Raw genomic sequence first — 25,832 nt, forward strand, 5'->3', positions numbered from 1 at the left:
ATCCCAAATTATATCCTTTTAAATAATTATAAAAAAAATAGAAAAAAAAAAAAGAATTGCAAAATCGGTTTGAACCAACCATAAATTAAAAAATTACGTAAAAATAATTAAACCATTAATTAAAAAAATAAGATTAAATATAAAATGGGACCAATGGCTTCTTTCTTTTTGATTGTACCCCACATTAGAAAAAATAAATAAAAATTGAAAAAAAAAATGAAAAAGCTGACGTGGTCAATTTGGGCCATACAACGTTTGTAGATATTTTGCTACCTTCTCAAAGAAATCGCTTTACAGCCGTTGGTTCAGTCGGCTCCTTTTTCCTGTTGTTAAATCCTGGCCGTTGGATGGTATCCTTTCGTTCCAAATTCAGATATTTTTAACTATATCAACATTACTATGTTTATTATTTTTTGAAAACTTAAGACATTTATAATTTGGTTCACCAAAAAAAATCCAAAGAAATAAAAAAAACAAGGAGAAAGTTTAGCTGGGTTTTGTATGTACACATATGTATGAATTTGAAGTAAAATTAGTTGATTTTGTGGCTGACCTTTAAAGTGAAGAAGAAGAAAAAATGGGGGAAGTAGTAATGAGTACTGAAGAAGATTTAGAAATAATGGAGATTCTGAAAGAAGAAGAAGAGAAGAAGAAAAAAGAAAGTAAAGATGGTTCTACTAGATTGCCTAAAATGGGTCTTAGAATTTTGTTGGTTGAATATGATGATTCTACTCGACAAATTATTGGTGCCCTTCTTCGAAAATGCAATTATAAAGGTCAGTTTAGTGTTTTGGGTTTAATTTAATTTCGCTTTGATTTTAGTTAGTTTGTATGAATTCGTGTTTTAGTTCAAAACCCACCTCTCAATTGATGCAATTAAGAGGTGGGTTTTACCGTTTTCAGTGGAATTTTCCAGGTTCTGTAAACGGTTTTGTGAGACAGAGCAGAAATATCTTGTATGAGGCAGACTTACAATAAATAATTTTGTACGGATAAGTTGTTATAAATAATTTTGTACGGATAAGTTATTGTAAGTCCGTCTCACCTAATACTTGTTGCGAGATTATGAATTAAATTAGATTCATATTGCGATTTTAGGTGCTTAAGGATAAATTGGTTTTGGTTACCCTTTGTTTGTTTGTATTGAAAGATGTTTAATTTGCATTTGTACTTCAGTTATTGATATATATATATGCTAGTAATTCAGCAAATTTCAATGAGTTATCATCAATTTTATTGATTTGTTTTGTAAATTGAATGTTCTTTATAGCTTTAGTTGTTGAAATAAGAAGTAATCTGATGAGGAGCTGACGATTCTTCTGCTAGAAGAAACTAGTAGATCTTTCCACAGTTTTGTAAAATTTATCTGAAATGATGATTGCTTGTAGATATCTTCAGTTTTCAGACATCTGTAATTTTGTTGCATAATTGAAGGGAATTTATGCTTCAGTTTGAATCATTCTTGTTGAGGCTTTTGACAGATTCAAGTTTCTGGTTGTATTTTTTATATTATAAGGTTAAGAATTTCTGTATTATAATTAATATCGAGACGAAGATCGAGGTGATTTGCCTTGTTCTGGCTGCAGTTGCTTCTGTTAATGATATGTTTTAGACATTAAGGCTAAGAATTTGTGTATGATAAGATTGAGACAAAGATTGAAGTGATTTGACATTGTTCCGTCTTCAGTTGATTTTGTTTTAATATGTTTTAGACATTAGAAGACTAAGAGTCAGTGTACGATGATATTGAGACAAAGATTGAGGTGATTTACCAGGTTCTGTCTGCAGTTGATTTTCGTCCTGATATGTTTTAAACATTAGAAGGCTAAGAATTTGTGTACGATATTATAGAAACAAAGACTGAGGCAAGTTACCTTGTTCTGTCTGCAGTTGCTTCAGTTGCTGACGGTCTGAAGGCTTGGGAAGTATTGAAGGCCAGACCTCATAACATAGACCTCATTTTGACGGAAGCTGAATTGCCGTCAATATCAGGATATGCTCTTCTGACCTTGATTATGGAACACGAAATCTGCAAGAACATCCCAGTTATAAGTATGTATGATGTTGTTTATTGGTTTGTAATGCTTTTAATTGGTTGATGGCAAGAAATCAGTTTCTGACATGTTTAATGTTATGCAGTGATGTCCACAAATGATCCGATTAGCATGGTCTATAAATGCATGCTGAGAGGAGCAGCCGACTTTCTTATTAAACCGATAAGGATAAATGAGTTGAAGAACTTATGGCAGCATGTATGGAGAAGAAAACACGTATGTTTATTTTTTCTGCCCTTATTATAAGTCTCCTTTAGATTTTTCATCCATGGCTTTCTTTAACTATCGGGTATCCTATTCATATCTTTCAGCAGTTGAATCGAGGAGGTGGACTTAGCCCACAGGATGAGAGTGTTGGACAGGAAAAGCTCGAAGCCACAGCAGAAAACAATGCTGGAAGTGATCATTCAAGCAGTTCCAAAACTTGTGCCCCAGGGAAAGAGCTGTGTAACAAAAAAGGAAGTGATGCACAGGTTAGGAACTTTTGCCTTGTAAAAAATCTTCTGTAGCTCCAATTACATCGTTCTTCTATTTGACACATAATTTAGAAGAATGAAAGGCATAATAGTTGGTGATATGGTCTCCTTTGTGAGCTTTAGTGCAAATGCACATCTGCTAGTTTTTGACATTTGCATCATGAGTTGACCATTGGTACTGATTTAACAGAAACCATGATGTTCTGCGTACATACTAGAAATTTTCTACATGTTGTCTTGATTTGTTTCTTGTCATGATGGGTAATGCTCTCATTCTGCTGAAAACGATAGTGTTGCTGATTACCTTTCCAGTTTGAGTTGGCTACTTGAAGTTTAATATTGAGATTCCTTCTTTGCTGTCTCCTGCAGAGCTCCTGTGGAAAGCAAAATATGGAAGATGAGAGTGCGTACATGGCTGAAGTGGAAGATAACTCACAGCCAAATCAGGGGATTTCTCCTGTTTCAGAATTGATCATACAGGAAAATGGAAAATTTGGCAATTCAAGTCAAAATTTACAAACTCCTGAGAGTGCTGTTGCAGGTAAATATACCTATACTTTTGTACATGATGCTGCCTCGAATCCATTAAACCAATTACATCTCTTTAATTAGTTTCTACTATCTTTTTGCTGTTTGATCTAAAATTTGTGCTCCAAAGTTTTCTTATAGAAAGATTTTCATTGTAGGATCAGATACTGCTGCGTGCAACAGTAACAATGCAGTCAATGAAGATCAAAAGGTAGATCAACAAAGTCGCGAGGAGAATGTGACTTTCTACACAGAAGATGACATTATGGATGTTAACCCCAACTCTTCAAGAGAAGCCATTGATCTGATTGGAGCTCTAGATAGCCATTCTAATCACAACATGTGCATAAATGACGGTGAAAACAGATCAGAGCCCTCTCAACAGTTGGATCTCACTTTGAGGAGATTCTTTCCTGGTGTTATTGAAAATAAGACTAGTAATGAAAATCAAATGCTGAATCATTCCAACGCATCAGCTTTCACACGGTGAGTTACTTCCTTCATGACGAGTCATGTGCAATATGCTTCTAGGCCGTTAATGATCTATGAGACTGAGCATTGTGCTAGGTGTTTTTTATATTCAGTTGTTGAAAGCTGTTACTTAATTACTAGAACAATTGTGTGGATTGGAAACCAAAACCACTCTCAAAATGCTGCTCATAGTAGCCTTCTCTTTTTTGCTGAATAGCTGAAATCTATTTAAATTACTCAACATAAATTTTGGCTATTTGATCACATGAAAAGCCAAAAGCCAATCAAAAGCTAGTAAGGAAATTAGTTGCAAAACAAGGCTTTTATGGTTTTCAAATTTTCTCATTTATGTTGTTGGTTTGTAGGTATGTGAACAAGGCATCACATATGTCAAATTCAAATCCAAGTTCCATTTCAACTCCTAAAGACAAAATAGGCAAACCCGTTGAGCACTCATCAGACAATGCTCCAGAGAGAAGCTATAGTGCTAAGGATCCTTTGCTTTCATATGATAGAAAGGCGATGTCCCTCTCAACAGAGCTTGCGAAAGAAGTTGAAAACGAGTACAGAGCTGCTTCAGAAAAACTATTTCCCATGCCACTAACAGTGAGTGGGATGCAAATAGATGTTTGTCCTATGGCTTGCACACCATCGGTCTCACCTAGTCCAAGCTCTGCCAACCAGCAAATGAATTCTTATCATCAATTCAGCATGGATGTGATTAACGGCAGACACCATTTCCAACCCCTCGAGCAAAGTCCTAAGCTATCATCCAATCAACCAATGAATATGCTGGATCAAAATAAGCTGGAATCTTTTGAGGAGCGAGCACACTTTTCTTCTGCTGCTGATCAAAGCGCCAGTAGTTCTTTTCATAATGACACAGGAGTAGGGCATCTAACCGGTGGTAGCTCTGAGGGAGGAAATGATCAAGGTCGTGTTTTTGATTTGACTCGACAAAAGTCTTTGCAACGAGTAGCTGCCATTAATAAGTTCCGCTTGAAAAGAAAAGAAAGATGCTACGAGAAGAAGGTAACCACTTTATTCTGTCAAGTGAGGTGTATTGTATAACTAAAGGATGATATCTTGTTCTTGTATTGTCAAAGCTAATACTCAAAACTTTTTTACAGGTTCGATATGAGAGCAGGAAAAAGCTTGCAGAGCAACGTCCACGAATAAAAGGGCAATTTGTACGTCAAGTACCTCCAGATCCTCCACCACTAAAATCTAACCATTCAGGTGGCAATTCAACTGCCAGTTAGCCAGGGATGCCATATGTTTTGGTTTTGTTGTATAGTACATATAGATTAATAGATAGGTGTTAGTGTGAGATTTTTGTATTTATTTATAAGTAGGTCTGTAGATGAAATAACATGCTTGTTTTGGTTCCGGATTTTACAGACAGAAATCCTGGATGAAACTTGAGATTACAATTTATACCAGATTCAGGAACATCAACTTCCATTTAAACCCGTCTCTCACTCTCTTCTCCCCTCCCATCAACATGCTAGGATGAACCTATCACCTTATACTACAATCTTGGTGCTAGTACATAATTTGTGTAGTGTACAAGATCGTTTTTTTTTTTTTTTTTTTGGTTATGATTCTGCCCTTGTTAGTAATGTAGAAGTTGATGATCTTATTGAGTCGAACAAAGAACGTGAACTATACATGGAAGAAGTGCATAATAAAGATTGAGACGCAGAGAAGGGTTGATGGGAAAACAACTTCCAAATATATGCTTCAATGAAAACAATTTCAAAGAACTTTATGAATTAATCACAAAGTCTCATTCACAAACCTACCAGCCAGAGCATGCTGGTCCAATATAACTTTAATAAAAATGGAAGATTAGCAAATAGCAATGCTTTGAATGATGCTAGTGACCACACGATTTCGTTTTCACAAACATCAATTACATTTTACAACCTTGCAAGGGATTTTTCTCGTGACACTTTTTTTTTTTTTTTTGGGCCTGCACAGCTAATTATGTAAATTTTAAGGTTCTAAGGTGTGCTATTTCTTAAAAAAAAATAAATAAATAAATAAAGTTGTACTGTTGGCATGTGATATTTAATGTTTGTTTGATTATGTGAAAGTGACTCTCTGGATAATTACAATTTTTAGGGTGCGTATGATAAAACAATATGAATGTGTGGAGTATAGTGTATCAGTTTTGTTAAGTCTACATTATAAAAAAATGGATTTATTATTATTTTTTTTTTATAAAAAATAGGAAGTAAAAGTGTTTGGATAGATAAGAAGAAATGCTCTACCGAATGAAAAATCCCTCGTCGGTCAATATGATCTACAGGCTAGACAATTTAGAAGAAATAAAAAAGTAAAGGAATTTCCATTTACTGGGCGCTAAGGAATGTGGTTTTGGTAGAATATGCTTAGTCTTATTTCATTAGCACAGACCACCCTTATTTTAATACACCAATGTCCATAATTGGTGGGTATTATTGGATTATTTAAATACAGTATACAACAATTGTGTTGCATCGTAACTACCTTAAAAAAAAATTGCTTCAAAGGTTGTACTAACTATTTGCTTAACGTCATACCCAATAAAAAAGTAAATATATAAAAATATTGCTTAACGTAAAAGTATTTATACATCTATCATACATGGCACAAAATTCACATATATAAGAGATTAAGAGAGCTCATTTAAATTAAAAAAAAAATGGTTGACTGTACTACAGAGTTCCAAAAAGCATATATGCCACCACATACATAATTTTCTATGTCTTTCTACCTTTTTGTAATTAGTTCGCTTTCCAAACATAAATAAATCCAATATTTACTCTTTTTTTTTTTTACACGACCTAAACTAAATAATACGAGTATGAATTTGAGTATTCTTATCAACTAAAAAGTTCTCTATCTTTTTTTTCTTTGTTTTTACATTATGCATGGGCACTATATGTATACACCGTTGAATTTTTAGGGGTTTATTGAAATAATAATGTAATTCTAAATATAAAATAAATAAATAAAAAAAAAAAAACTTTGTTAGAGGGTCATGGTTAATGAAAATATAAGCTTCTTCCTCATTGTTAGTCGATCTTGTTATAATACTAGTTTTGACTTTTGAGTAGTTGCGCCAACATAGTTATTGCATTGATGCTAATCTTATGGCCCCCAAACTCGCTGAATTGTATCAAACATAATTTTCTTGTTATCAATCCCACTTAGGGGTGTCCATAATTCGGATTAAAACTGAAATCTAATTCAATTCAAACTGAATTATCAATTCAGATCGGATCTGATTGAGATTTTTTGAAAATTCGGATTTTCAGATTGGATCGGATTGACACTAATTGGATCCAATCCAAACCGAAAACCGAATTATAAAATTAAGCTTGTATAAATATGGGTTTCTTTGTTTTTTGAAGTTTAACTCAAATACTTAATACTACATAAAATAAATTAGGGAGGCTTTATATTAATTAATTAATGACTTGATGTTGAACTATTTATTTTAATCACGATTTTGAAGACTTGTATTTATATTAAAGTTTTATTTTTATAATCGTATAGGAACGATTTGCCAATGTGGTGTTGAAAAATAAAGAAATACTAGAATAGTGTTCACCTAAAAATATTTCTCAATTTAGTGTCCATGTAGGTTCGGAAATTACAAACCTAACTTTTTTCTAATAAAATCCTAATAAATATGTATACCAAGAGGGTTTTTGACACAAAGAGGGTTTTTCTATTAGTTACTCAAACCTTAACCAAGGAGAACATCAGAGATTACAGTAGGTAGGATTTCTTCAAGCCAAACTTTCATTTATGCATATAAGATACTACCTCCGTTTTTTTTAGTTGACACCGTTTGACTTTTACACAATTCACAAACTATACTTTGACTAGCATTTGTGATTTATATCTACGACAAAATATAGTCATGTGGGATCTTGTTTAAATCGTCTCAATGTATATTTTATTAATATCCATTTTTTTTTATAATTTTACAATGTCAAGAATTAGAGATATTAATCACCAAAATAGTGCGTTGGCAAGCGTGAAAAGAGAAAGGTGTCAACTAAATAAAAACGGAGGAAGTATATCTTTATCAAGTCAAACATCAAATTTTTTATCTTAAATAATGCTTACGATATCTTAATTTTATTTAGCATTGAGCCTCATCATTAATGCTTTTGTATTTTATTAATAGTAAAAATGGATATAAGCACTATGGAGTATGAATATGATGTAGTAATATAAATGTTTAAAAATTTTCTAGCATTTGCTGACTTGCAAGTAATCAATAAAGGAGCACAATTGCACAAAGCAGCTAGCTTAAGGATGTCCCTAACAATGATATGACCAAAGCTAGACATTTCATGCTTCCCCTGCTTCAAATAAGTGAATTGATTACTGTAGTCTGTTTGTAGCATATTTGTTATAGATATAAATTGTCAAAAAAATATGTAACATGAAACATCAATGTTTGGAACAATGGTTAATTGAAACCCTTAGAGAATAGTATTGAGACTCCAATGATTTTTTTATTTAGACTTTAAATACGAAGCGATAAAAATTAGGTTTAGAGCTTTCCAATCCTACGTGAACACTACTTTGAGAAATATTTTAAAGTGAACACTATTTTAGTAATTTCTTTATTTTTTTAGCACCAACTTAGCAAATCGTTCTCGTATTAGGCGCTAAAAAATAATGTATTATAATTTAGATTTTTGGATCGGATCCAAATAACCGAATTTTAATTCGGATTGGATCAGATTGGATTGGGAGAAAAATTCGGATCGGATTGGATTGGAAAATTAGAAACCGAATTAAATTTCGGATTGGATTGGATTTGGACTAAATCCAGACCGAAAACCGACGGACACCCCTAATCCCACTTGTGCAGTTGTGCTTGTGCCTACTGTGTGCGCACAAGTGCCCCATTGATATTCGTTCCTAAGTCTTGTTATCAATAGACGAAAGTGTCATTTCTAAAATCTAACATCCACTTTTCTTACTACGTGCACCCAAGCATCTTTTTCGCACAGGGCTTGCACCCCAGCCAACGAACAGACAACTGAGTCATGTCAGCTAGGGTATATCCTACCTTTTGAGTTAACTCTTATAAATAGTGTTTGGGCAACTATATCCTTTAAAATGTTTATTTACTTACTTGTCCTCGTTAATGTCAATCGCCTATTTTTTTGAACTCTTGAAACAATGTACTTACAATTGTACCCCTAATAAAATATTTTTTTAATATAATTTTCCTCATTATCCTACCAATAAATAAAGTTATGGTATAAGGCTATTTAGGCTAAATCGAAAAAAATCCCAAACATAATTAGCTATGATGCTCGCATCAAGCGGGTTAGTCACCCTATTCAATATACCTTTTCAACAAAAAAAAAATTAAAAAATAAAATGTATTATTAGCGTGATTACATCATTCAAATAGGTTTGTTCGATGACAAATTAGAAAGTAGAACCATGTCAAGGAGACAAGGACTCATGTTAGGCTCCAACAAGAAATGAGGAACGAACTTAATTGACCAAAACGAACGACAACATAGAGGCTGTCCAAAGGCCCAATAGCATACATGATGTCAGACTTAGCACTGCTGACGAAGGCAAATATCTAACTCTAAGACTCTCTAGTTATGAGATTCTTCAAGAATCGATCAAGACACGTGAGAAGATTTTTGCCCTAACTTAGTTCGTATTATAAAGACCTACTTTTATTAATTCTCATCAATCCCTTGTTTAACCATAATGCCCATCTAAATATCTAATTACCTAAACGATCACGCAAAATACAATTCGCGCCATAGCAAAAGTGAGTAAGATATAAGCTAGTCTCAACATTTTTAGAGGTTTCGAGATTGAGCCTTATAATGGTAGCACCATTGGCACTTGCAAGGAAGAATGCGGTGGGAGTGGTGATGCTATATTAGTTTGAGTATGTCATGATTCAGGGTCTGTTCTCATCAGATTATTTTCAGTTCAGTTCAATTCAATTTAACTCTAATAAGTTCACTTCATTTCTTAATTTCCTTCTCTCATAAAATATTCAGTTCAGTTCAACTCCAATAAATTCAGTTCAGTTCAGTTCGGCTTATTTCAGTCAATCAGAATAGGTCCTCATTGACTCAGTCTAGTAAATTATGTATAGAAAAGCTACAAATTTTATACTCCCTCTGTCCTCAAATGATAGTCCCTTATGGACAAATTTTAGTCCCAAAATGTTCACCTCATTTGCTTTTTCCAACAATTATTAATATTAATTTTTTACTAAAATTCCTTCCAATTTGCAACAATATTTGTGCAAATTTAACTTTTCCATGTAAATTTTTTTTTCCCATGTACTTTTATTACTTTTTCTCTCTACTTTTTTGCATACCCAATGTCAATTTACTTTTTCAATGTACTTTTACTATTCTTATTTGTGTTTATTAATTCCCGTGAAAAATGCCCATAAGGGACTATTAAAAGGGGATAGAGGGAGTATTATATATAGTGTAACTCCCTCAAACTAAGTATGACATCCATTCGACTTAAGAAGAACTTAATCTCCATTTGATTCAATTGATCTGAGTCGCTCTAGTAGAATTTGCATTAATTGGTGTCTAATAAGCTCAATTCACACAATGATGTTATGCAAAATCAGGTGGGGTGTACAATTACAAATCGAGGGGCTACTAATTTCATTGATTGTTTTATGTCTTTTTCATTTTCACTTCAAATAAAGCAATAATAAAAATAACTTTTTAAAAAGTATGCCAACCTTTTTATAAATTAGATACCAGGCACGCAAATTGCAAAGGTACCCAATATATACATATCAATAAAACAATAAAGTTACTTTCTCTAAAATGTTAGCGCATCTAATGTATATTCATGATTTAAGCTTTATCTAGCAACCAAAAAAGGCTATTTTTATTTGACTCTCTTTATGTAAGATCTCATTTCCGAAAACATAGGTCGAGAATATAAATGTTCTTCCAAGACTTGAATCCGTAATAAAATTGTATTAAAAGCTATATAAGAACTGAAGTTTTTTGACAAATTTTCAAGGAATAGAAAATTCAAGACCATACAATAATAAAAATGTTTAATATGTTTTTATAAACCAAAAGATAACTTGAGTACAAGCTAAGGACACATGATATGTCGTTTACATAATACATTCTTTTATAATTTATCAATTATACTTATATTATGCACCCAAGAACATTGAGAATGTCGCACATAAATTTAAATATGGACACATTATTACACCCATATTACTCACGTAGTAACTGTGTCATGCCACCTCGTGAGTCAAGAGTGCGAAGTGCATGATACTCGATAATTACTTAATTAGTCGTTTCCCATCAATGTCCCTAAACACAATCCAAGTTTTCAACTATTGGTTACAAATATAAACACAAACAAAGAGTTTCAACATTGTCTAATGAGCTGTTGATGTGTGCAAGCTTGGTGTTTACCTGCTCAAATATATGGAGTTGCTTTTGACTTTCTGTTTGCACAAAACTTCAAAAACACATTATGGTGACACTTTATAAACATTCAAGAAAACAGCATAGTATTTCTCTTTTTTCCAGTTTTTCACCCCATAAATATAATTAATTAATACTCCAAAAATTCTGAATTTTTGTTTGAGGCACTAGCTGTAGGTAAAATGATTGAATTGTCGCGTAACAAACACATGAGCTAAAAGTGATTAGACTTCCCTTTTTCTCATGTTTGGAAATTGCTTTTGCAACTAAAATACATTACCATGAAAATAAAATGATTAACCCTTTTCCCAAAAGGCAGAGAGCTAACTTAGACCTGTTTAATTTTTCTAATATTTGGTTTGGTCCACACAAATTTTGGGGTAACACGCCTCATTCAAAATTACATGATTCTTTTGTCAAAAAAAAAAAAAAAAAAAAAATATTACATGATTGATGAGTTTGATAAAAATCACTTTGTCATAAACCTTTGAAATCAATTGCAGTTAATTACTTGTTTAATCAACTAAATAAGAGTAAACGAACAATTACCACATATGTCTTTTTATAAAGATGTTCGATAAAAGTGTTAGGTTTCTTATAAAAATATACCCTTTACTTATATTATTGAATGCCGGAGTGAAGATTAAAAACTTATAAAAAAAGTTATAAAAAGAAATTTTCATTTAATTGATTCATTCCTAATCATTATTGATTTTAGCTAGAACAATTCTATATAATTAAGTTCGGACAACAAATCTATATTTCGTAATGTAAAACTACCATCACAAGCAATGACACTCAAAAGATCATAAAACAACATTTTTATTGCACCTTTTTCTTTGTGTATTTTTGCTACCCCCTCCTTTATATAACCCCTCATAATCACTCCTTGACTCCCTACCATGCAAAAAACCTCTTACTCCCACTTTCTCTCAACCTCTTCATCTTTCAACACTTCACCTTATTATTATTATTATTATTATTATCACAAATGTCTCAAATCGACATAAAATCACCAAAACATTGCGCAAAGAAAGGTTTCAACTTCAACTTCCTTAACAAAAAACTCTTCAAAATCCTCTCTACACTAGTATTCTCCATCCTCTCATTAATCCTTCTCATTTGGTTCATCCTCCACCCTGCAAAACCTCAGTTCATCATCCAAGAAATCGACGTCTACCAGCTTAACTTCTCATCCCCTCACATACTAAACTCCTCCATCGAGATCACCTTAGAAGCTCGAAACCCTAACCAAAGGGTTGGAATTTACTACGACGAGTTACAAGCTTATGCTTCTTACAAAGGGCAACAAATAACTCTACATACACCAATCCCTCCTTATTACCAAGGGCAACAAGATAGTAACTTGATATCGGCTTCACTCGTTGGTAACGGCCTCCCCGTGTCCCCTTCACTTGGCTATGAAGTAGGCCGTGATCATGCTTTAGGGAAGATGATACTAGTGTTCAAGTTTGATGGAAGGATTCGATGGAAGGTTGCGAGTTGGGTTTCAGGAAGTTATCGTATAAATGTTAATTGTGTGACTATTTTGCCTCTTACACCACTTAATCCTACAGGTTTTTTGAGCTCTAAGCAGGGGACTCAATGTTCTACTGACATATAGAATTATAGATTCAGTATATTATACCATTAGCTAAGAATCTTAGCTATGAGATTCAAGTATAAAATCAAAGTATCTTAGTTTGTTTTTATTCTTATTATTCCTTTTCTTTATTTTTGTGGAATGAAATTTGATAAGGACTGATATAGATAGAATTAGCAAAATGAACAGAAAGATTATATATAGATTATAGGAATTTAGGATTAGCAGATTACTTAATGTTATCTTCTTTAACTTATTACTTTACTTATCGAATAATATTATACTTCTTCCGTTTTCTAATAATTGCTATAATTTTCAGTTTTAAAAGTTTCATATTAATAGTTATGTTTCTTTTGTCTATAATTCTATATGTATTACTCTCTTATTCTTTAATATTTTCTCTTATATATAGATGAGTAAAATACTCGTATTATTAGATGTTTATTTGGTTGTACAAAAAGAGGATCAATCAATCAAAGGATGAGAAGATACTGTCTGCTGATATGATTTTGATTGATTAAATTCAAGCAAAGAGAAAAGAAGGGATAAAAGAGGGTGACAAAATGAGATTCCAAAGAGAAGAAAAGTGCAAACACAAAAGACCAAGAAATAGTGAAATCTTTGCTACTAAGGAATCTTTGTAAGCACAGCACCTAGTGTACTCACCCTATCAGAGTCTCAGTCTCTCATGCAGAGCAACTAGCTACTGGGCCCCTGTGTCTCTAGAGATAAATCAGGGTGAAATCGGCATTCAAGTCAAGTTAAGCTCGGGGTAGGTAGCTATGTTCACCCCTATGTAACTCTGACTCTTCGTTTCAGCCAATAAAGTTTGAGATTATGAACTTAATTTTATACAATAATGAAAGGATAATTCGAGTAGAATGTTTCTAAATTGAACTATAACTTCTATTTATAGAGTAAAAAGGGGTGGGAATAAAAAGAAGAGCAAGGATTAATAATAGGCCTGTTCACGATCCGATCCGAAATGTGATTTCGGATCGGATATCCGAAGACTCGGATATCAAAAATTGATATCCAAATCCGATTAAATTCGGATATCCGATATTCGGATATCCAAAATTTTCGGATCGGATGCTTCGGATATCCATTATCCAATATTAAGTAAAATAGTTATGATTACTTTCTAAATTTCACTAATTTTACCGTTTTTTTATCGCTAAGTTGTACAAAATATTTTAACAAAAATAGTAGTCCTTTTGCAATTAATATTATCATCAAATATATTAAGAATATTACAATAAGTTAATAATACAGGGTAAGTTTTATATGAACAATTTAAAATTTTTATATATATTTCACTATTTTAGGCTTAATATTTCGGATATCTTTCGGATATCGGATATCCGAAATTATGAAAATTAATATCCAAATCCGCATCTGATATCTGCTTTTTCGGATCGGATATCCGATCCGAAATGAAAACTCGGATCGGATATCCAAAAATTCGGATCGGTTGCAGATCGGATTTTCGGATTCTCGGATAGTTTTGTACAGGCCTAATTAATAAGGCTAATCTTTTTACCTTACTAGACCCATCAATATAATATATATAGCATATTCATGTGTAGACATTTAATATTAGCTAAACTATAGGAGTTATAATGATGCATTTGCCACTCCCTTAGAGCAATTGGCAAAAAAACAACGAACCAAAATCTGATGCGCAATTGTCTACTTGTCTTTCTTTGTCTTCTATACCCAATCATTTGTGTGGGTAGAAAAGCTGAAAAGGACTACATCATCTCTTATCTTAAGGATTTTGTGATGGTCTCAAATTCCAAGAAAAAAAAAACAATTGTATCAAGATCAACCTAGGATAGCACAATGTAATTGTATCAAGATAAAAGTATTAAATTCACTTAATATCCTTGAAATAAAAAGCCTTTCTTATCATAGTAACTCATAGTTGATCTTAAGGATTGATCAAACCAATTCAATTTCATATTTTTGGTAGTATGTTGAACTTGTGTATGTAGCTACTAGTTATGGTGGTTTAGAACAACAAAATCACGCACTTTTCAATATCAGCCTATACTATTTCCTAATTTAACATCCTAAAACATATCAACAAGCTACAAAATCTCGGATTAATAAACCTCAAAGATAGATAAACTATGAATCCTCAAGCCAAAATTTTTGGTAACTCCAATTATTATTGTACAATAGCAGGACACCATGATAAAAACTACTACGTACTACTTTGAACATCATTAACTCCATTATGGCCTAAAGATAGTAGTAAAGCTTGCTTTTTACTCTTAAAGCAATCACCTATTGTGGTAGGAAGGGTTTGAGCAAAAATAAGATGTTAAGAGTGCCTAGAACTTGGCAATAATGTAACAAAATGTCCTTATCCTCCTTTTCCCATACACTAACTTGGGTTAAAGCAAAGACTTTTTCCTTCAAGTTTTATCTTTGAGCAATGGCACGTCCTTCTCCACACTGAAGCTAAGGCCGTTACGACACGTCCTGAGCTCAACATCAGTGTTGTCACCTTTAGCAGTCATATTGAGCAGTTAGTGATGGTAAAAATCATAAAAGGTCAGGGAAGAATGTTCCTTAATAGATTCTGAATAATAAGGGCTAATTGTACAAGATCTTGAAAAGATAGGTAAGGCTGATGAAAAAAGATTATAGAACAGTCATACACAAAAGAGTTTGATTAGAAACTGTGATGCATTTAGTGAATGCTCCTAAGCTATTCCCTGCTAATATATGCGGCAACTACTTGTCCTTCCTATGTTCTGTTCCAACTTAAGGATCAAAACCAACATAAACTAGTTTGCGACAATTATGTTAAGGGTCAGTTCTCTTCAGCTTATTTTCAGTTCAGTTCAGCTCCAATCAGTTCAGTTTCTAATTTTCTTCTCTCATAAAATATTCAGTTCAGTTCAGTTCAACTCCAATCAGTTTAGTTCAGTAAATCAAAACAAGCACTAAGTGGAGGTACTATGTTAAATAATTGACACCGTAAGGTGCAAGTATGCCAAACATCAGATTATACTATATTGTAAAATAACCTAAAATACGATAGGCAAAGTAATTCATCGGAAAAACTAGATTCAGAGAAAAAAAAAATAAAAAAAAAATAAATAAAGTTTCAATAATGTTAAAATAATACTGGGAAATTATCATTGGTACACTTCAGGTTTGGGCTTTTATCAATGATACACTTGTTTAACTTTTAATTATCAGTGGTACACCTATATTTTCAACAAATTATCTACAGTAAGCATTTCGTTAATCAAACATTAGTATTATAAGTCAATGACGTACAATTTTGACCAATTTTAACTCCCTCTTTTTTTTCCTCCTTAATTTCCCTCTTATATTTAAAGTAACCCACCCATCACCTCTGTCATTATATATGGAGAAGAAAAAGAAGATCAAAGATGCATAAATCAGAGCAAATGAGGAGGCTTCGTTTATATAATGACAAAGGTGGGTAGCTTACTTTACATAAGAAGAGGAAATTAAGGAGGGGAAAAGAGAAGGGAGTTAAAATTGGTCAAAATTGCAGTCATAGTTAGGGATGGCAATCCGGTCCGGATCCGACCCTACTCCGCCCCAATCCGAGCTAAAAAAATCCGCTCCGAATCCGAGAAAAAAGTAATATGAGTTTGACTCCGTTAAAATAAACCGACTCCGAGTCGGAGGAGGGTCGGAGTCGGATCCTACAAAAAATCCGAGAAAAAAATCCGACTCCGACAATGTCCGACTCCGACTCCAATAGATAGTGGATTTTTGTGTGGGTCATAGTGGCATTGGGTGTGGTTTGTAAAGGCCCAAATAGCCCAATTTCTCAAAGTATATTGAATAACGAAAAAAAACTCGAAGTTGGATCGGATTAGAGTCGGAGTTGGAGGTCGGATAATGGAGTCGGAGTCGGATTTAGCCTCCAACTTCCTGTCGGATCGGAGTCGGATTTAGCATAATCCGCTCCGAGTCCGACCCGTTGCCATCCCTAATCATAGTTAACGAAATGCTTATTATAGCTAATTAGTTGAAAGTACAGGTGTACCACTAATAGTTAAAACTAAGTAGGTGTATCATTGATAAAAGCCCAAACGTGAGGTGAACCAATGATAAATATAAAGTTATATTTACGGATACTATTTGTGGGCCTCAAATTACGAAAAAATGTTGCCAATTTACAAGTATATTTCCAAGAAGATGCCTCCCCCCCAACCCCACTTCTGAAAATTTCTTGAGTTTTTTCTTGCCCCATAATTGGAGAAAGTGTGAATCTATCCAAGTACCAATAGTCATATTGGCAGCTGGAACTAAATACCGTAGAAAAAGCATATGCAAGAGAACAAAAATGAATAGCAGAAAGTATAACAGAGCTATGCATATATGCAAGTGAACAAAATTGCATTTTTCTGTGAGGGAAATTCTTTGCAGTAAATCAAAATGGTTTATATTTCAATCTACCACATCCAGCAACGTATATCAAAGTGAAAAACAAGTTTTACGTCTAACTTATTAAGATTTGTTACCGGATACATAAAACAAACTGCTAAAACACTTAAACAAGGATTCCAACACACTACATCCTAAAATACTCCCTGTTTTCAAATACAGATTCACTAGTAGAGAAGAGAAAAGAAAGTAATTAATTTAAATGCAGGAAAGCTCTCAAAACAGTACGCCAATACCCAATATACAGAAAAAATAAATGACTCACATCAATATAGAGCGCGGTTTAGAAAGGACAGAGCAGTACATTACTCTTTTTTTTTAACACCGTTCATGTTCAGAAATTGAAAAGCACAATATTAACACAGAAGTTGTATTAGTAAAAACCAGGCTAATTGTCCTGCAACTAACAGGGTAAGAAGTACATGTCAAAAATAGTGCTCTTACTTGAATCGAACAACAATTTCCTTGTCAATTTAAGACATTTTGCATCTAGTCCAATTAGTTAGGCAAATAGACCAATAACATACAGTTGACACAGAATTTATAGCTTGACTCAGACTTTCCAAGCATAATCTTTAAGTCTTAAGACAATTTCCTCCTACTTGCTTCGTTTCAGACATGAACTTCAAAGCCCAGAATTTTCTTTGCATTGACCCCATTGACTCCAACATCTATATAAATCGCTACTCATCGAATGCTAAACTCACAACCTAAACACTGCCTGCATATATCTAAAACAGACATGGCAGCCAGAATAGCATCAGTTTTGTTCCTAATTTCTCTCTTAATCTTTGCTTCATTCAAGTCCTCCCATGGCGCCCAAATAGCCATATATTGGGGACAAAATGGCGATGAAGGAAGTCTCGCTGACACTTGTAGCTCCGGAAACTATGGTACTGTGATCCTAGCTTTCCTAGCTACCTTTGGGAATGGGCAAACCCCGGTGCTTAACCTAGCTGGGCATTGTGACCCTGCTACAAATTGTAACAGTCTAAGCAACGACATCAAAGCATGCCAACAGGCAAACATCAAGGTGCTCCTTTCCATAGGTGGTGGGGCTGGAAGCTATTCACTGTCCTCAACCGATGATGCAAACCAGGTCGCCGATTATCTCTGGAACACTTATCTAGGGGGGCAATCTGACTCAAGACCCTTAGGAGATGCGGTTCTGGATGGTATTGATTTCGATATCGAATCTGGTGACAACAGTCACTGGGATGATCTAGCTAGAGCTTTATCAGGTCATAGCAATGACCAGAAAAAGGTTTACTTATCAGCAGCTCCTCAATGTCCCTTCCCAGATGCCAGCTTAAGCACTGCCATAAACACAGGCCTATTCGACTACGTGTGGGTTCAGTTCTACAACAATCCCCCTTGCCAATATGATAACAGCATTGATAACCTCGTGAATGCGTGGAACCAATGGACATCAGTTCAAGCAAGGCAGGTCTTCCTCGGACTACCAGCATCCACTGATGCTGCCGGCAGCGGCTTTATTCCTTCAGATGTTCTTACATCTCAAGTCCTACCCGCTATCAAGGGTTCCTCTAACTATGGAGGAGTCATGTTATGGTCTAAGGCATATGACAAAGACTACAGCAATGCTATTAAAGGAAGTGTTTAAGTTGAACCACTATTGTTCCCATGTTCTAGATAATATCAAAAATAAAGAAGATTATAAGATACCTCATGTAACGTTTTTAGTTTTTATTCAACACAGAAACTTGTAATACTCATAAATGACGTATTTTGTTGTTCTATTTGAGTCGTTTTTTACTACTCTGCAGAGACAATCAGTCCATCGTATCACTGTAAAAAGTCCTTCGACTCAGAGCTGGTATTGGTTTCATTGGAACACTCCTAATAAGGTAGTACCAACATACTAGACAAACATTAAAAAAAAACACATCTTATAGGTAGGGCTGGCAAAAACTGACCCGACCCGAAAAAAGCGGGTTAGGGTTGAGATTTTCGACCCGAAAACTTAAATGGGTCGACACGAACCCGAACCCGAAATTAAATGGGTCAGGTTAAGGTTGAAAATCTCAACCCGAAAACGACCCACTTAACCCGAAATAAATTTCAGGTCAAAATCAGGTCGGGTCAACCCGAACCCGACCTGATAACCCGAAGTATTTTAAGTGGAAAAAAAAAAAAACGTAAAAAGCCTTAACTCTAAATACTACCTCCGTTTCGTATTAGTTGCAACTTTGGGGTATTATTTGTGAGATATATAATATTCCAAAGTTGCAACTAATACGAAACGGAGGTAGTAAGTAAATAAGCCCAGCCCAAATTCCATAGAGGCTTCTTAATATAAAATGAAAACCCTAAACCCCTCTCATCCTACAATCATTTCATCAGCCGTTTTCACTACTTTTTCCCACTTCTCTCTCCTCAAAAACCCTAAATCTCTTCACGGCTTCACCATTGTTCAATCAAAGTTCTTCAAGTCTTCACAATTGTTGATTTCGACTACAATTCTTATCTTCTCACTCTCATACGGTACTTTTTTTGTTTATTGTTCTTAATTTGTGAGTTTATACGAATTGATTTTGTTATTTTACAAGTATATACAAATTGATTTATGCGAATTTATGTTGGTTTATGTAATTATATGAATTGATTTATAGATCTATACGAATTCATGCTAGTTTATGTAATTATATGAATTAATTTATGCAAATTTATGCGAATTTATGCTGGTTTATGTAATTATACGAATTGACTTATGGATTTTTGCGAATTTATGCTACTATGCTAGTTTATGTAATTGTATGAATTGATTTATGTAAATTTATGCGAATTTATGTTGGTTTATGTATTTATACGAATTGATTAATGGATCTATGCGAATTTATGCTAGTTTATGTAATTATACGAATTTATCATGCTAATTAATATTAATAGTTTTATTTATACGGTTTTACATACTGAAATTATGTTCTTAATTATTGTTTGTGTTATTTTTAATGGCAGCAAGTTGCGGCCACTCAAATCCATCTTTCTTTCAGAGAGGAGAAGATTCATTCACTATGGAGGGTGGGCATAACAAAGAGATTTGAAGATTTTATTTAAATCACTATAGTTTTTGAAATTCAATTTGTAATTTATTAAGTAGACTACTTGGTTTGTAATCTATTTAGTAGTTTTGTTAGACAATTTTGTTTGGGTTTGAATCGTTGTTTTGAAATGCAATTGAATGAACTGCAAAAAAAAAAAAAAAAAAAAAAAAAAAAAAAAAAAACCTTTTGAATGAATAAAATCAGATAAGCTAGGTTGACCCAACCCAAATAAATCAACCTTTTTTAAGACCTAAAAAAGTTTTGGGTCAAATCAGGTCATTTTCGGGTTGACCCGAACCCGAAAAAATCAGGTTCAGGTTGAGGTTTTCAACCCGAAACATTAAATGGATCAGGTTCAGGTCAGGGGGTAGCTGACCCGAAATCAGCTGACCCGAACACGAACCCGACCCGATCCGATCCGATTGCCAGCCCTACTTATAGGAGTAGCTACAAGTCGATCTCTAGGATTTACCAAACAAGTCCAGTTTCATATTTTTGGTAGCACGTCGTATGTGTGGTACTACACTACTACTACTACTATATACTTCGTATACACTAAGGTTGAGTCCGTTATGGTTGTAAGGAACAACAAAATCTTGCGATTTTCATGATCAATCAATCAGCCCTTTCTAAACCAATCAACCAATCAGCCCTTTCTAATCTTCCTTAGACAACGCTCAGCTACAAATCTAGGATAACCAACCTCAAAGGTTTATGAAACCTTAATCATTTAATTCCAAAATGACCTACAGCGTAAGACTGAAACTTGCTTCACTCTAAAAGCAATAACCTATTTTGGTGCAAAGGATTTATGCAAGAACAAAATGTTTAAGAGTGCCTAGATTATGGCAATAATCAAACATGGTATTCCTCTTTTTTTCCCATACATTATCACATCAACTGACTACAGTAAAATCTTTTCTTCAACGACTTCAAGATTTTGAGGTATGGCGTGTCCCTCTCTGCAATGTAGCCGAGGCCTTAACCAGTTATCACACTTCCCAAACTAAACAGCAGTGCTGTAACCTTCAGCAGTCACAGTGAAGGTTACGAATCAAACCCAGGGAAGAATGTTCCTTGGCAATTCTTTGTAGATAAATGCAACTACTTATTCTTCCCATGCCCTGTTCTTGCTGAGAGAATCAAAATCAGCTTGAATTTTTTTCGACAATTATGTTAAGTGAAGGTGCAATGTTAAACAATTGACATCATAAGGTGCAAGAATAGCAAACAATCAGAAAATAAAATAATTTCTTTTTTAAAAAAGAAAGGAACATAATTCATTACAAAATCACCGGATAACTTATTTCACTTGATTTTTCCCCTTACTAGTTTAGTTCCCGTGCGATGCACGGTTTTTAACAAAATACATTGTAAGATTTGTTTATAATACGGAGAAATAAAGTTTTCTACTCTGTAATTTCTTTATGCATGGTAAGTAACTGTAAGCATATTAATATACATATATACTTGTAAAAAAAAAAATAATGACATCATCATAACAAATTGGCGGGAAAAAAAATTATATTAGAGTGACATATATACAATTTAAAAAAATGAAGATGTCAACAATGTTTTATTTTAGTATTAGTTAATAGATATGATCACACTATTTATTTATTTATTTATTTTTATTTTATTTTTTTTGTGTAATAAAAACAAAAATTAGTGCGATCATATCTATTTATTACCAACAAAAATGAATGTCTTATTTAATAATACTCCATACAAATAATTGTTTGAGCAAACTTATTTGATAGCCGATCATAAAGAGTGGTGAACTGGTGATAGAATGTATTAAAAATTTAAATTGACAAGCTAAGTATTGCCACTTTATTTCCAATTCCAAAGAAGATGCAAGTTATTTTAAAGTACCATTAGAGCACCAGCATCAAGGCCTTTTACAATCCTTTCTGTGGCTTTTTGGTGTCCTTTCCCAATCCTGATGGATGCTATTACTTGGGAAAGATAACTGTTAGGGAAAGGATATTGTAGTATCCTTTCTCTGGAAAGGAAATCTCGCCTCGGCCCAAGTGTCATGTTAATTCAACAATCACAAACAAAAGCATACAACGGCTATATTGGAAATCATCCAACGCACAACTTGTTAACACTTGTCAACATCTTGTTTCTTTTTTTTTTTTTTGCTCCAAACAGTATAACGGCTATAATTTGTAAACGGTAACTTATTTTAAAAATCCGAAAACACCAACAGTCATAAAATTTTTTTGTCTATAAAATGAGTATAAATTTGCTATATTTTCACAAAGTTTCAGTTTCACTTGTACAATACTCTTAAACACAAAATTACTCTAATCTTCTTTTTTTCAAGTTTATTTTTCTCCATTTCACTTCCAATTTCTTAGAATCTTCAATATGGATCGTAATAATTCTAATTATAGTGGTAACCCGAATTTTCCTAACAATTCAAACTTTCAATTTAACCAATCTAATCCTCCTGTTGACCCTAATCTGTTGAGTAATCCTCAAATTCAAGCTGCATTTTTTCAATGGTGTAGTAGTCAACCAAGACCAACAAATTTCAATAATATTCCACCAATACAACCAAATTTTCCTCATAATTCCCAATCCTATCAACAAGCTTTTGGTAATACCGCTTTTTTCCCTATATCAGAACATTTAACTCAAAATATGAATCAATCTCCAGGTGGAGTTTGTAGTAGCAATGCTACTCCAATAGAGTTAAGTGGTGAACATGTTGAAGAATTAGCGGGAGCACAACATCTTGAAGATATTGACAATGATGAAGTCGAAATTGTTCCAGAAGTGCAACTCAATACATCTGCACAAAGGAAAAACCAAGCATGGAGTATCGCCGAAGACAAAGCTCTTGTATCAGCCTATATAAATGCAGGAGGCGATGTGGAGAGGGGAACCAAGACCAAGAGAAGCGGGTTATGGGCAGAAATTCACAACCAGTACGAAAAGGCTAGAGCTGAAAATCTCAATGAGATTAAGGTAAGAAACGTTAAATCTTTGCAAAATCGATGGGATCACATAAATTTACATGTACGTAAATGGGTTGACGCCTACGGTTATCATTTTCGAACTAAGGGTAGTGGTGAATCTGAGCAAAATTTGGAGAGATTCGCTCACATAGATTACAAAGCAACTAACAATAAGATGTTTTGTTATTTGCATTGTTTTGCAATTCTGAGGAAATACCCCAAATGGGATCCCTCCTTATCCAAAGTTCAGTCCGATATGTTACCGGGTGGTCAAGCATCTACAGATAGTGGGGGGAGCGGTAAAAGATCCCAACCCGATTCACAGTGTGAGGTTGGCGGAAGGGCTAAAAGACCTCTTGGCATAAAACAGACAAAGATGAAAGGTAAAGCATCAAGTACTTCGTCAAGTGTAAATCTTGACTCTTTAAATACAAATTTTAATGACATGAGAGAGAAATTGGGTCAATTGGGAGAGCGACTACTTGATCAGATGAGAGAACAAGATGAAGAACAAAAGGCCCGGGTAGAAGAAAAGAAAAGGCAGAAGGAGGAGGCCATGAAGTTCAGAATGTTAAAAAGGTTACTGCAGAAGCCCGTTCTTGATGACAAGGAATTAGCAATGTATAACAAACTGAGAGACGAATTTAGTAGTAGGTTTTCGCTTTAATTTCATTTTATTATTTGCAATATTTGTATTTTAATTAAGTATTGTAAGGTACGCAAGTTATTTTTTTTTTTAAATTGTTTGTGCTACTAGTAATGTTGATGTTTATGTAGTGTTGTTATTGTTGTTTATGTATTAAATTAATATTAGTGTATTTTAATTTGTTTTTAAAACTATGATGTCTCTTTTACCTTTTGACAAGACTCATGCATGCATTGGTAAAAAAACTGACCTTACAAAATTCTGCATGCATTGGTCATAATTCTCACCATACAATCCTTATCTTATCCATATCTTATGTGCACCAATTATGTTTTAACAAAATCTTATCTTCTGACCAACAATATCCTATTTTTGTCTATTTAAAGTACATGATTTCTATCTTCTAGTGTCACAAACAAACACACCAAAAATAAAACACCAAACACAATATGAGCTTAGATTCAATCTCTTCAAGTTCTTCAAGCTCTTCCTCCTCAAGTATAACTAATAAAATTTATGATCACATGGTCATGAATTTTATAAATGAGAGTCAACGTTTAGTTGCAATGCAAAATTCAGTGCTTAATTCATTACAACCTGAAAAGCAAAAACGTCCGAGAAAACGAAGGGTAACTGTGCCTAGAAATCGTGAAGCGGCTCACGACAATCTAGTTGCAGATTACTTTAGTAATCAACCGGTATACAATGATACCGTATTTCGAAGGAGGTTTCGTATGAGGAGACCCCTGTTCCTTCGCATTATGGACACATTAAGTGCAAGTAATCGCTATTTCCAACAACGTCCCGATGCTACCATGCGTCTTGGTGCTTCACCCCTTCAAAAATGCACCGCGGCTATACGTATGTTAGCTTATGGTTGTTCAGCTGATCAAGTAGAATATCTAAAGCTTGGTGAAAGTACTGCTAGAGAATGTCTTTCACAATTTGTCGATGGAGTTATTGCTCAGTTTGCAACTGAGTACCTCCGCAAGCCAACAATGGAAGATATCCAGCGTCTTCTAAGAGAAGGGGAGGATAGATGGTAGAGGGAAATAATCGGTCGTTGGACAATCACCCTAAAACCAAACAATAATTCTACCTAAACCAACCTAAGACAAGTCTAGGGCAAGTAGAGGATCGTATCCACGGGGAATGGGTAAGTACACCGAGAGTATGAAACGGTTGCAATCTAGTTCGGTCACAAATTGGGGGTTTTGATTAGGTAACTACTATGGAGACAATACACTAGGGGGAAATGGGAATTGATGCCAACCAAACCAATGGATCAAAACAATAGGCAAGCATGAACACAAATTGGGTGATAGAGAGGGCACTCAATGTTGCCTTCTTTCGAAGCCACAACACTAAGCATTCCCAAACCAAACTCAACTAACAAGATAGGCCAACCAAGTCTTAACGATGAGAAGTAGACTACTAACTCGGGTTTGTCTTTCGATCGGTCCAAGAAAGCATTAGGGCACAAGCAATTGGGATTTCTCACCTAATTGTTGCAACTAAGACTACTACATCATTCAAACAAGGAACCATAATCAAGAGGAATTTAGCATAACCATATAAGAAAAGGCTCACAACTAGACTTCATCTCTCAATGCAAGCATAGAAGTGAATACATGAGCAATAAGTGGCCATCCAATTACACATGCAATTAACCAATTCTTTAACAATCAATCATCAACCCAAAATGAACATGCAAGCACAAACATCAATCAACCCATGGCTTGGTTGGGTCTTCACCCAACCCCTAGCTAATTAACTACTCACTAAACATGGTGAGGGACATCAAAACAACAAGTTCCAATTCAAACATTAAGTTAACAAGTTGAGAGGAGTAGTAGGAATAAGGTAGATTGGACATGCAACAACAATTAAGCAAGATCAAGAGAGAAATTAACAATTCAAAGTAAATAAAAACTGAAATTAAAGAGTAAGAGATAGAGGAAAGAGATTACTTAAAATGCTTCAAGGTTGAGAAATTGTTGAATTCAAGAGAACAATCTTCAATTAATCTATTACAATGATTGAGTTTGAGAAGATCTAAGCTAGTTAATGAGGGTTGAGAAGAACTAAGGGCCTAAGAAAAA

The 25,832-nt window shown here is 34.0% G+C and overlaps 4 protein-coding genes and 1 long non-coding RNA gene across 6 annotated transcripts; all 5 read left to right on the plus strand.

Annotated features, from left to right (window-relative positions):
* Positions 1-434: 434 nt before the first annotated feature.
* LOC145562646 (two-component response regulator-like APRR5) lies at positions 435-4,999 on the plus strand. 2 transcript variants are annotated; one of them, XM_081623001.1, is made up of 8 exons: positions 435-776; positions 1,891-2,052; positions 2,140-2,270; positions 2,366-2,527; positions 2,900-3,071; positions 3,217-3,544; positions 3,895-4,561; positions 4,660-4,999. In XM_081623001.1, the coding sequence occupies exons 1-8, from the start codon at positions 578-580 to the stop codon at positions 4,789-4,791; spliced, it is 1,953 nt and encodes a 650-aa protein (XP_081479127.1). In that variant the 5' UTR covers positions 435-577; the 3' UTR covers positions 4,792-4,999. The 2 variants fall into 2 exon arrangements, with proteins under 2 accessions (XP_081479127.1, XP_081479128.1); XM_081623002.1 differs by having other exon boundaries at positions 2,369-2,527.
* A 6,892-nt stretch (positions 5,000-11,891) lies between these two features.
* Positions 11,892-12,910, plus strand: LOC145564256 (NDR1/HIN1-like protein 26). The gene has a single exon (XM_081624581.1). The coding sequence runs from the start codon at positions 11,996-11,998 to the stop codon at positions 12,626-12,628; it is 633 nt and encodes a 210-aa protein (XP_081480707.1). The 5' UTR covers positions 11,892-11,995; the 3' UTR covers positions 12,629-12,910.
* A 4,703-nt stretch (positions 12,911-17,613) lies between these two features.
* Positions 17,614-18,810, plus strand: LOC145564257 (acidic endochitinase SE2). Its single transcript, XM_081624582.1, has one exon. It carries the CDS (start codon positions 17,745-17,747, stop codon positions 18,672-18,674), a length of 930 nt encoding a protein of 309 aa, XP_081480708.1. The 5' UTR covers positions 17,614-17,744; the 3' UTR covers positions 18,675-18,810.
* Positions 18,811-19,413: 603 nt separating this feature from the next.
* LOC145564258 (uncharacterized) lies at positions 19,414-20,229 on the plus strand. Its single transcript, XR_014094780.1, has 2 exons — positions 19,414-19,555; positions 20,030-20,229. It is a non-coding gene; the product is annotated as an uncharacterized LOC145564258 (long non-coding RNA).
* Positions 20,230-24,254: 4,025 nt separating this feature from the next.
* Positions 24,255-24,776, plus strand: LOC145565502 (uncharacterized). Its single transcript, XM_081625482.1, has one exon. It carries the CDS (start codon positions 24,255-24,257, stop codon positions 24,774-24,776), a length of 522 nt encoding a protein of 173 aa, XP_081481608.1.
* Positions 24,777-25,832: the final 1,056 nt, after the last annotated feature.

The sequence above is a fragment of the Chenopodium album genome, chromosome 10 (assembly GCF_948465745.1).
Source record: "Chenopodium album chromosome 10, dcCheAlbu1.1, whole genome shotgun sequence".
Lineage (NCBI taxonomy): Eukaryota > Viridiplantae > Streptophyta > Magnoliopsida > Caryophyllales > Amaranthaceae > Chenopodium > Chenopodium album.

Excerpts from the sequence above, each read along its gene's own strand:
- LOC145562646 (XM_081623001.1), top strand. The coding sequence starts at position 578 with ATGGGGGAAGTAGTAATGAGTACTGAAGAAGATTTAGAAATAATGGAG. Across the intron at positions 2,271-2,365 it reads ATGTATGGAGAAGAAAACAC|CAGTTGAATCGAGGAGGTGG; the intron begins GTATGTTTATTT and ends CATATCTTTCAG. Across the intron at positions 2,528-2,899 it reads AAAAAGGAAGTGATGCACAG|AGCTCCTGTGGAAAGCAAAA; the intron begins GTTAGGAACTTT and ends TGTCTCCTGCAG.
- LOC145564256 (XM_081624581.1), top strand. The coding sequence starts at position 11,996 with ATGTCTCAAATCGACATAAAATCACCAAAACATTGCGCAAAGAAAGGT.
- LOC145564257 (XM_081624582.1), top strand. The coding sequence starts at position 17,745 with ATGCTAAACTCACAACCTAAACACTGCCTGCATATATCTAAAACAGAC.
- LOC145565502 (XM_081625482.1), top strand. The coding sequence starts at position 24,255 with ATGGTCATGAATTTTATAAATGAGAGTCAACGTTTAGTTGCAATGCAA.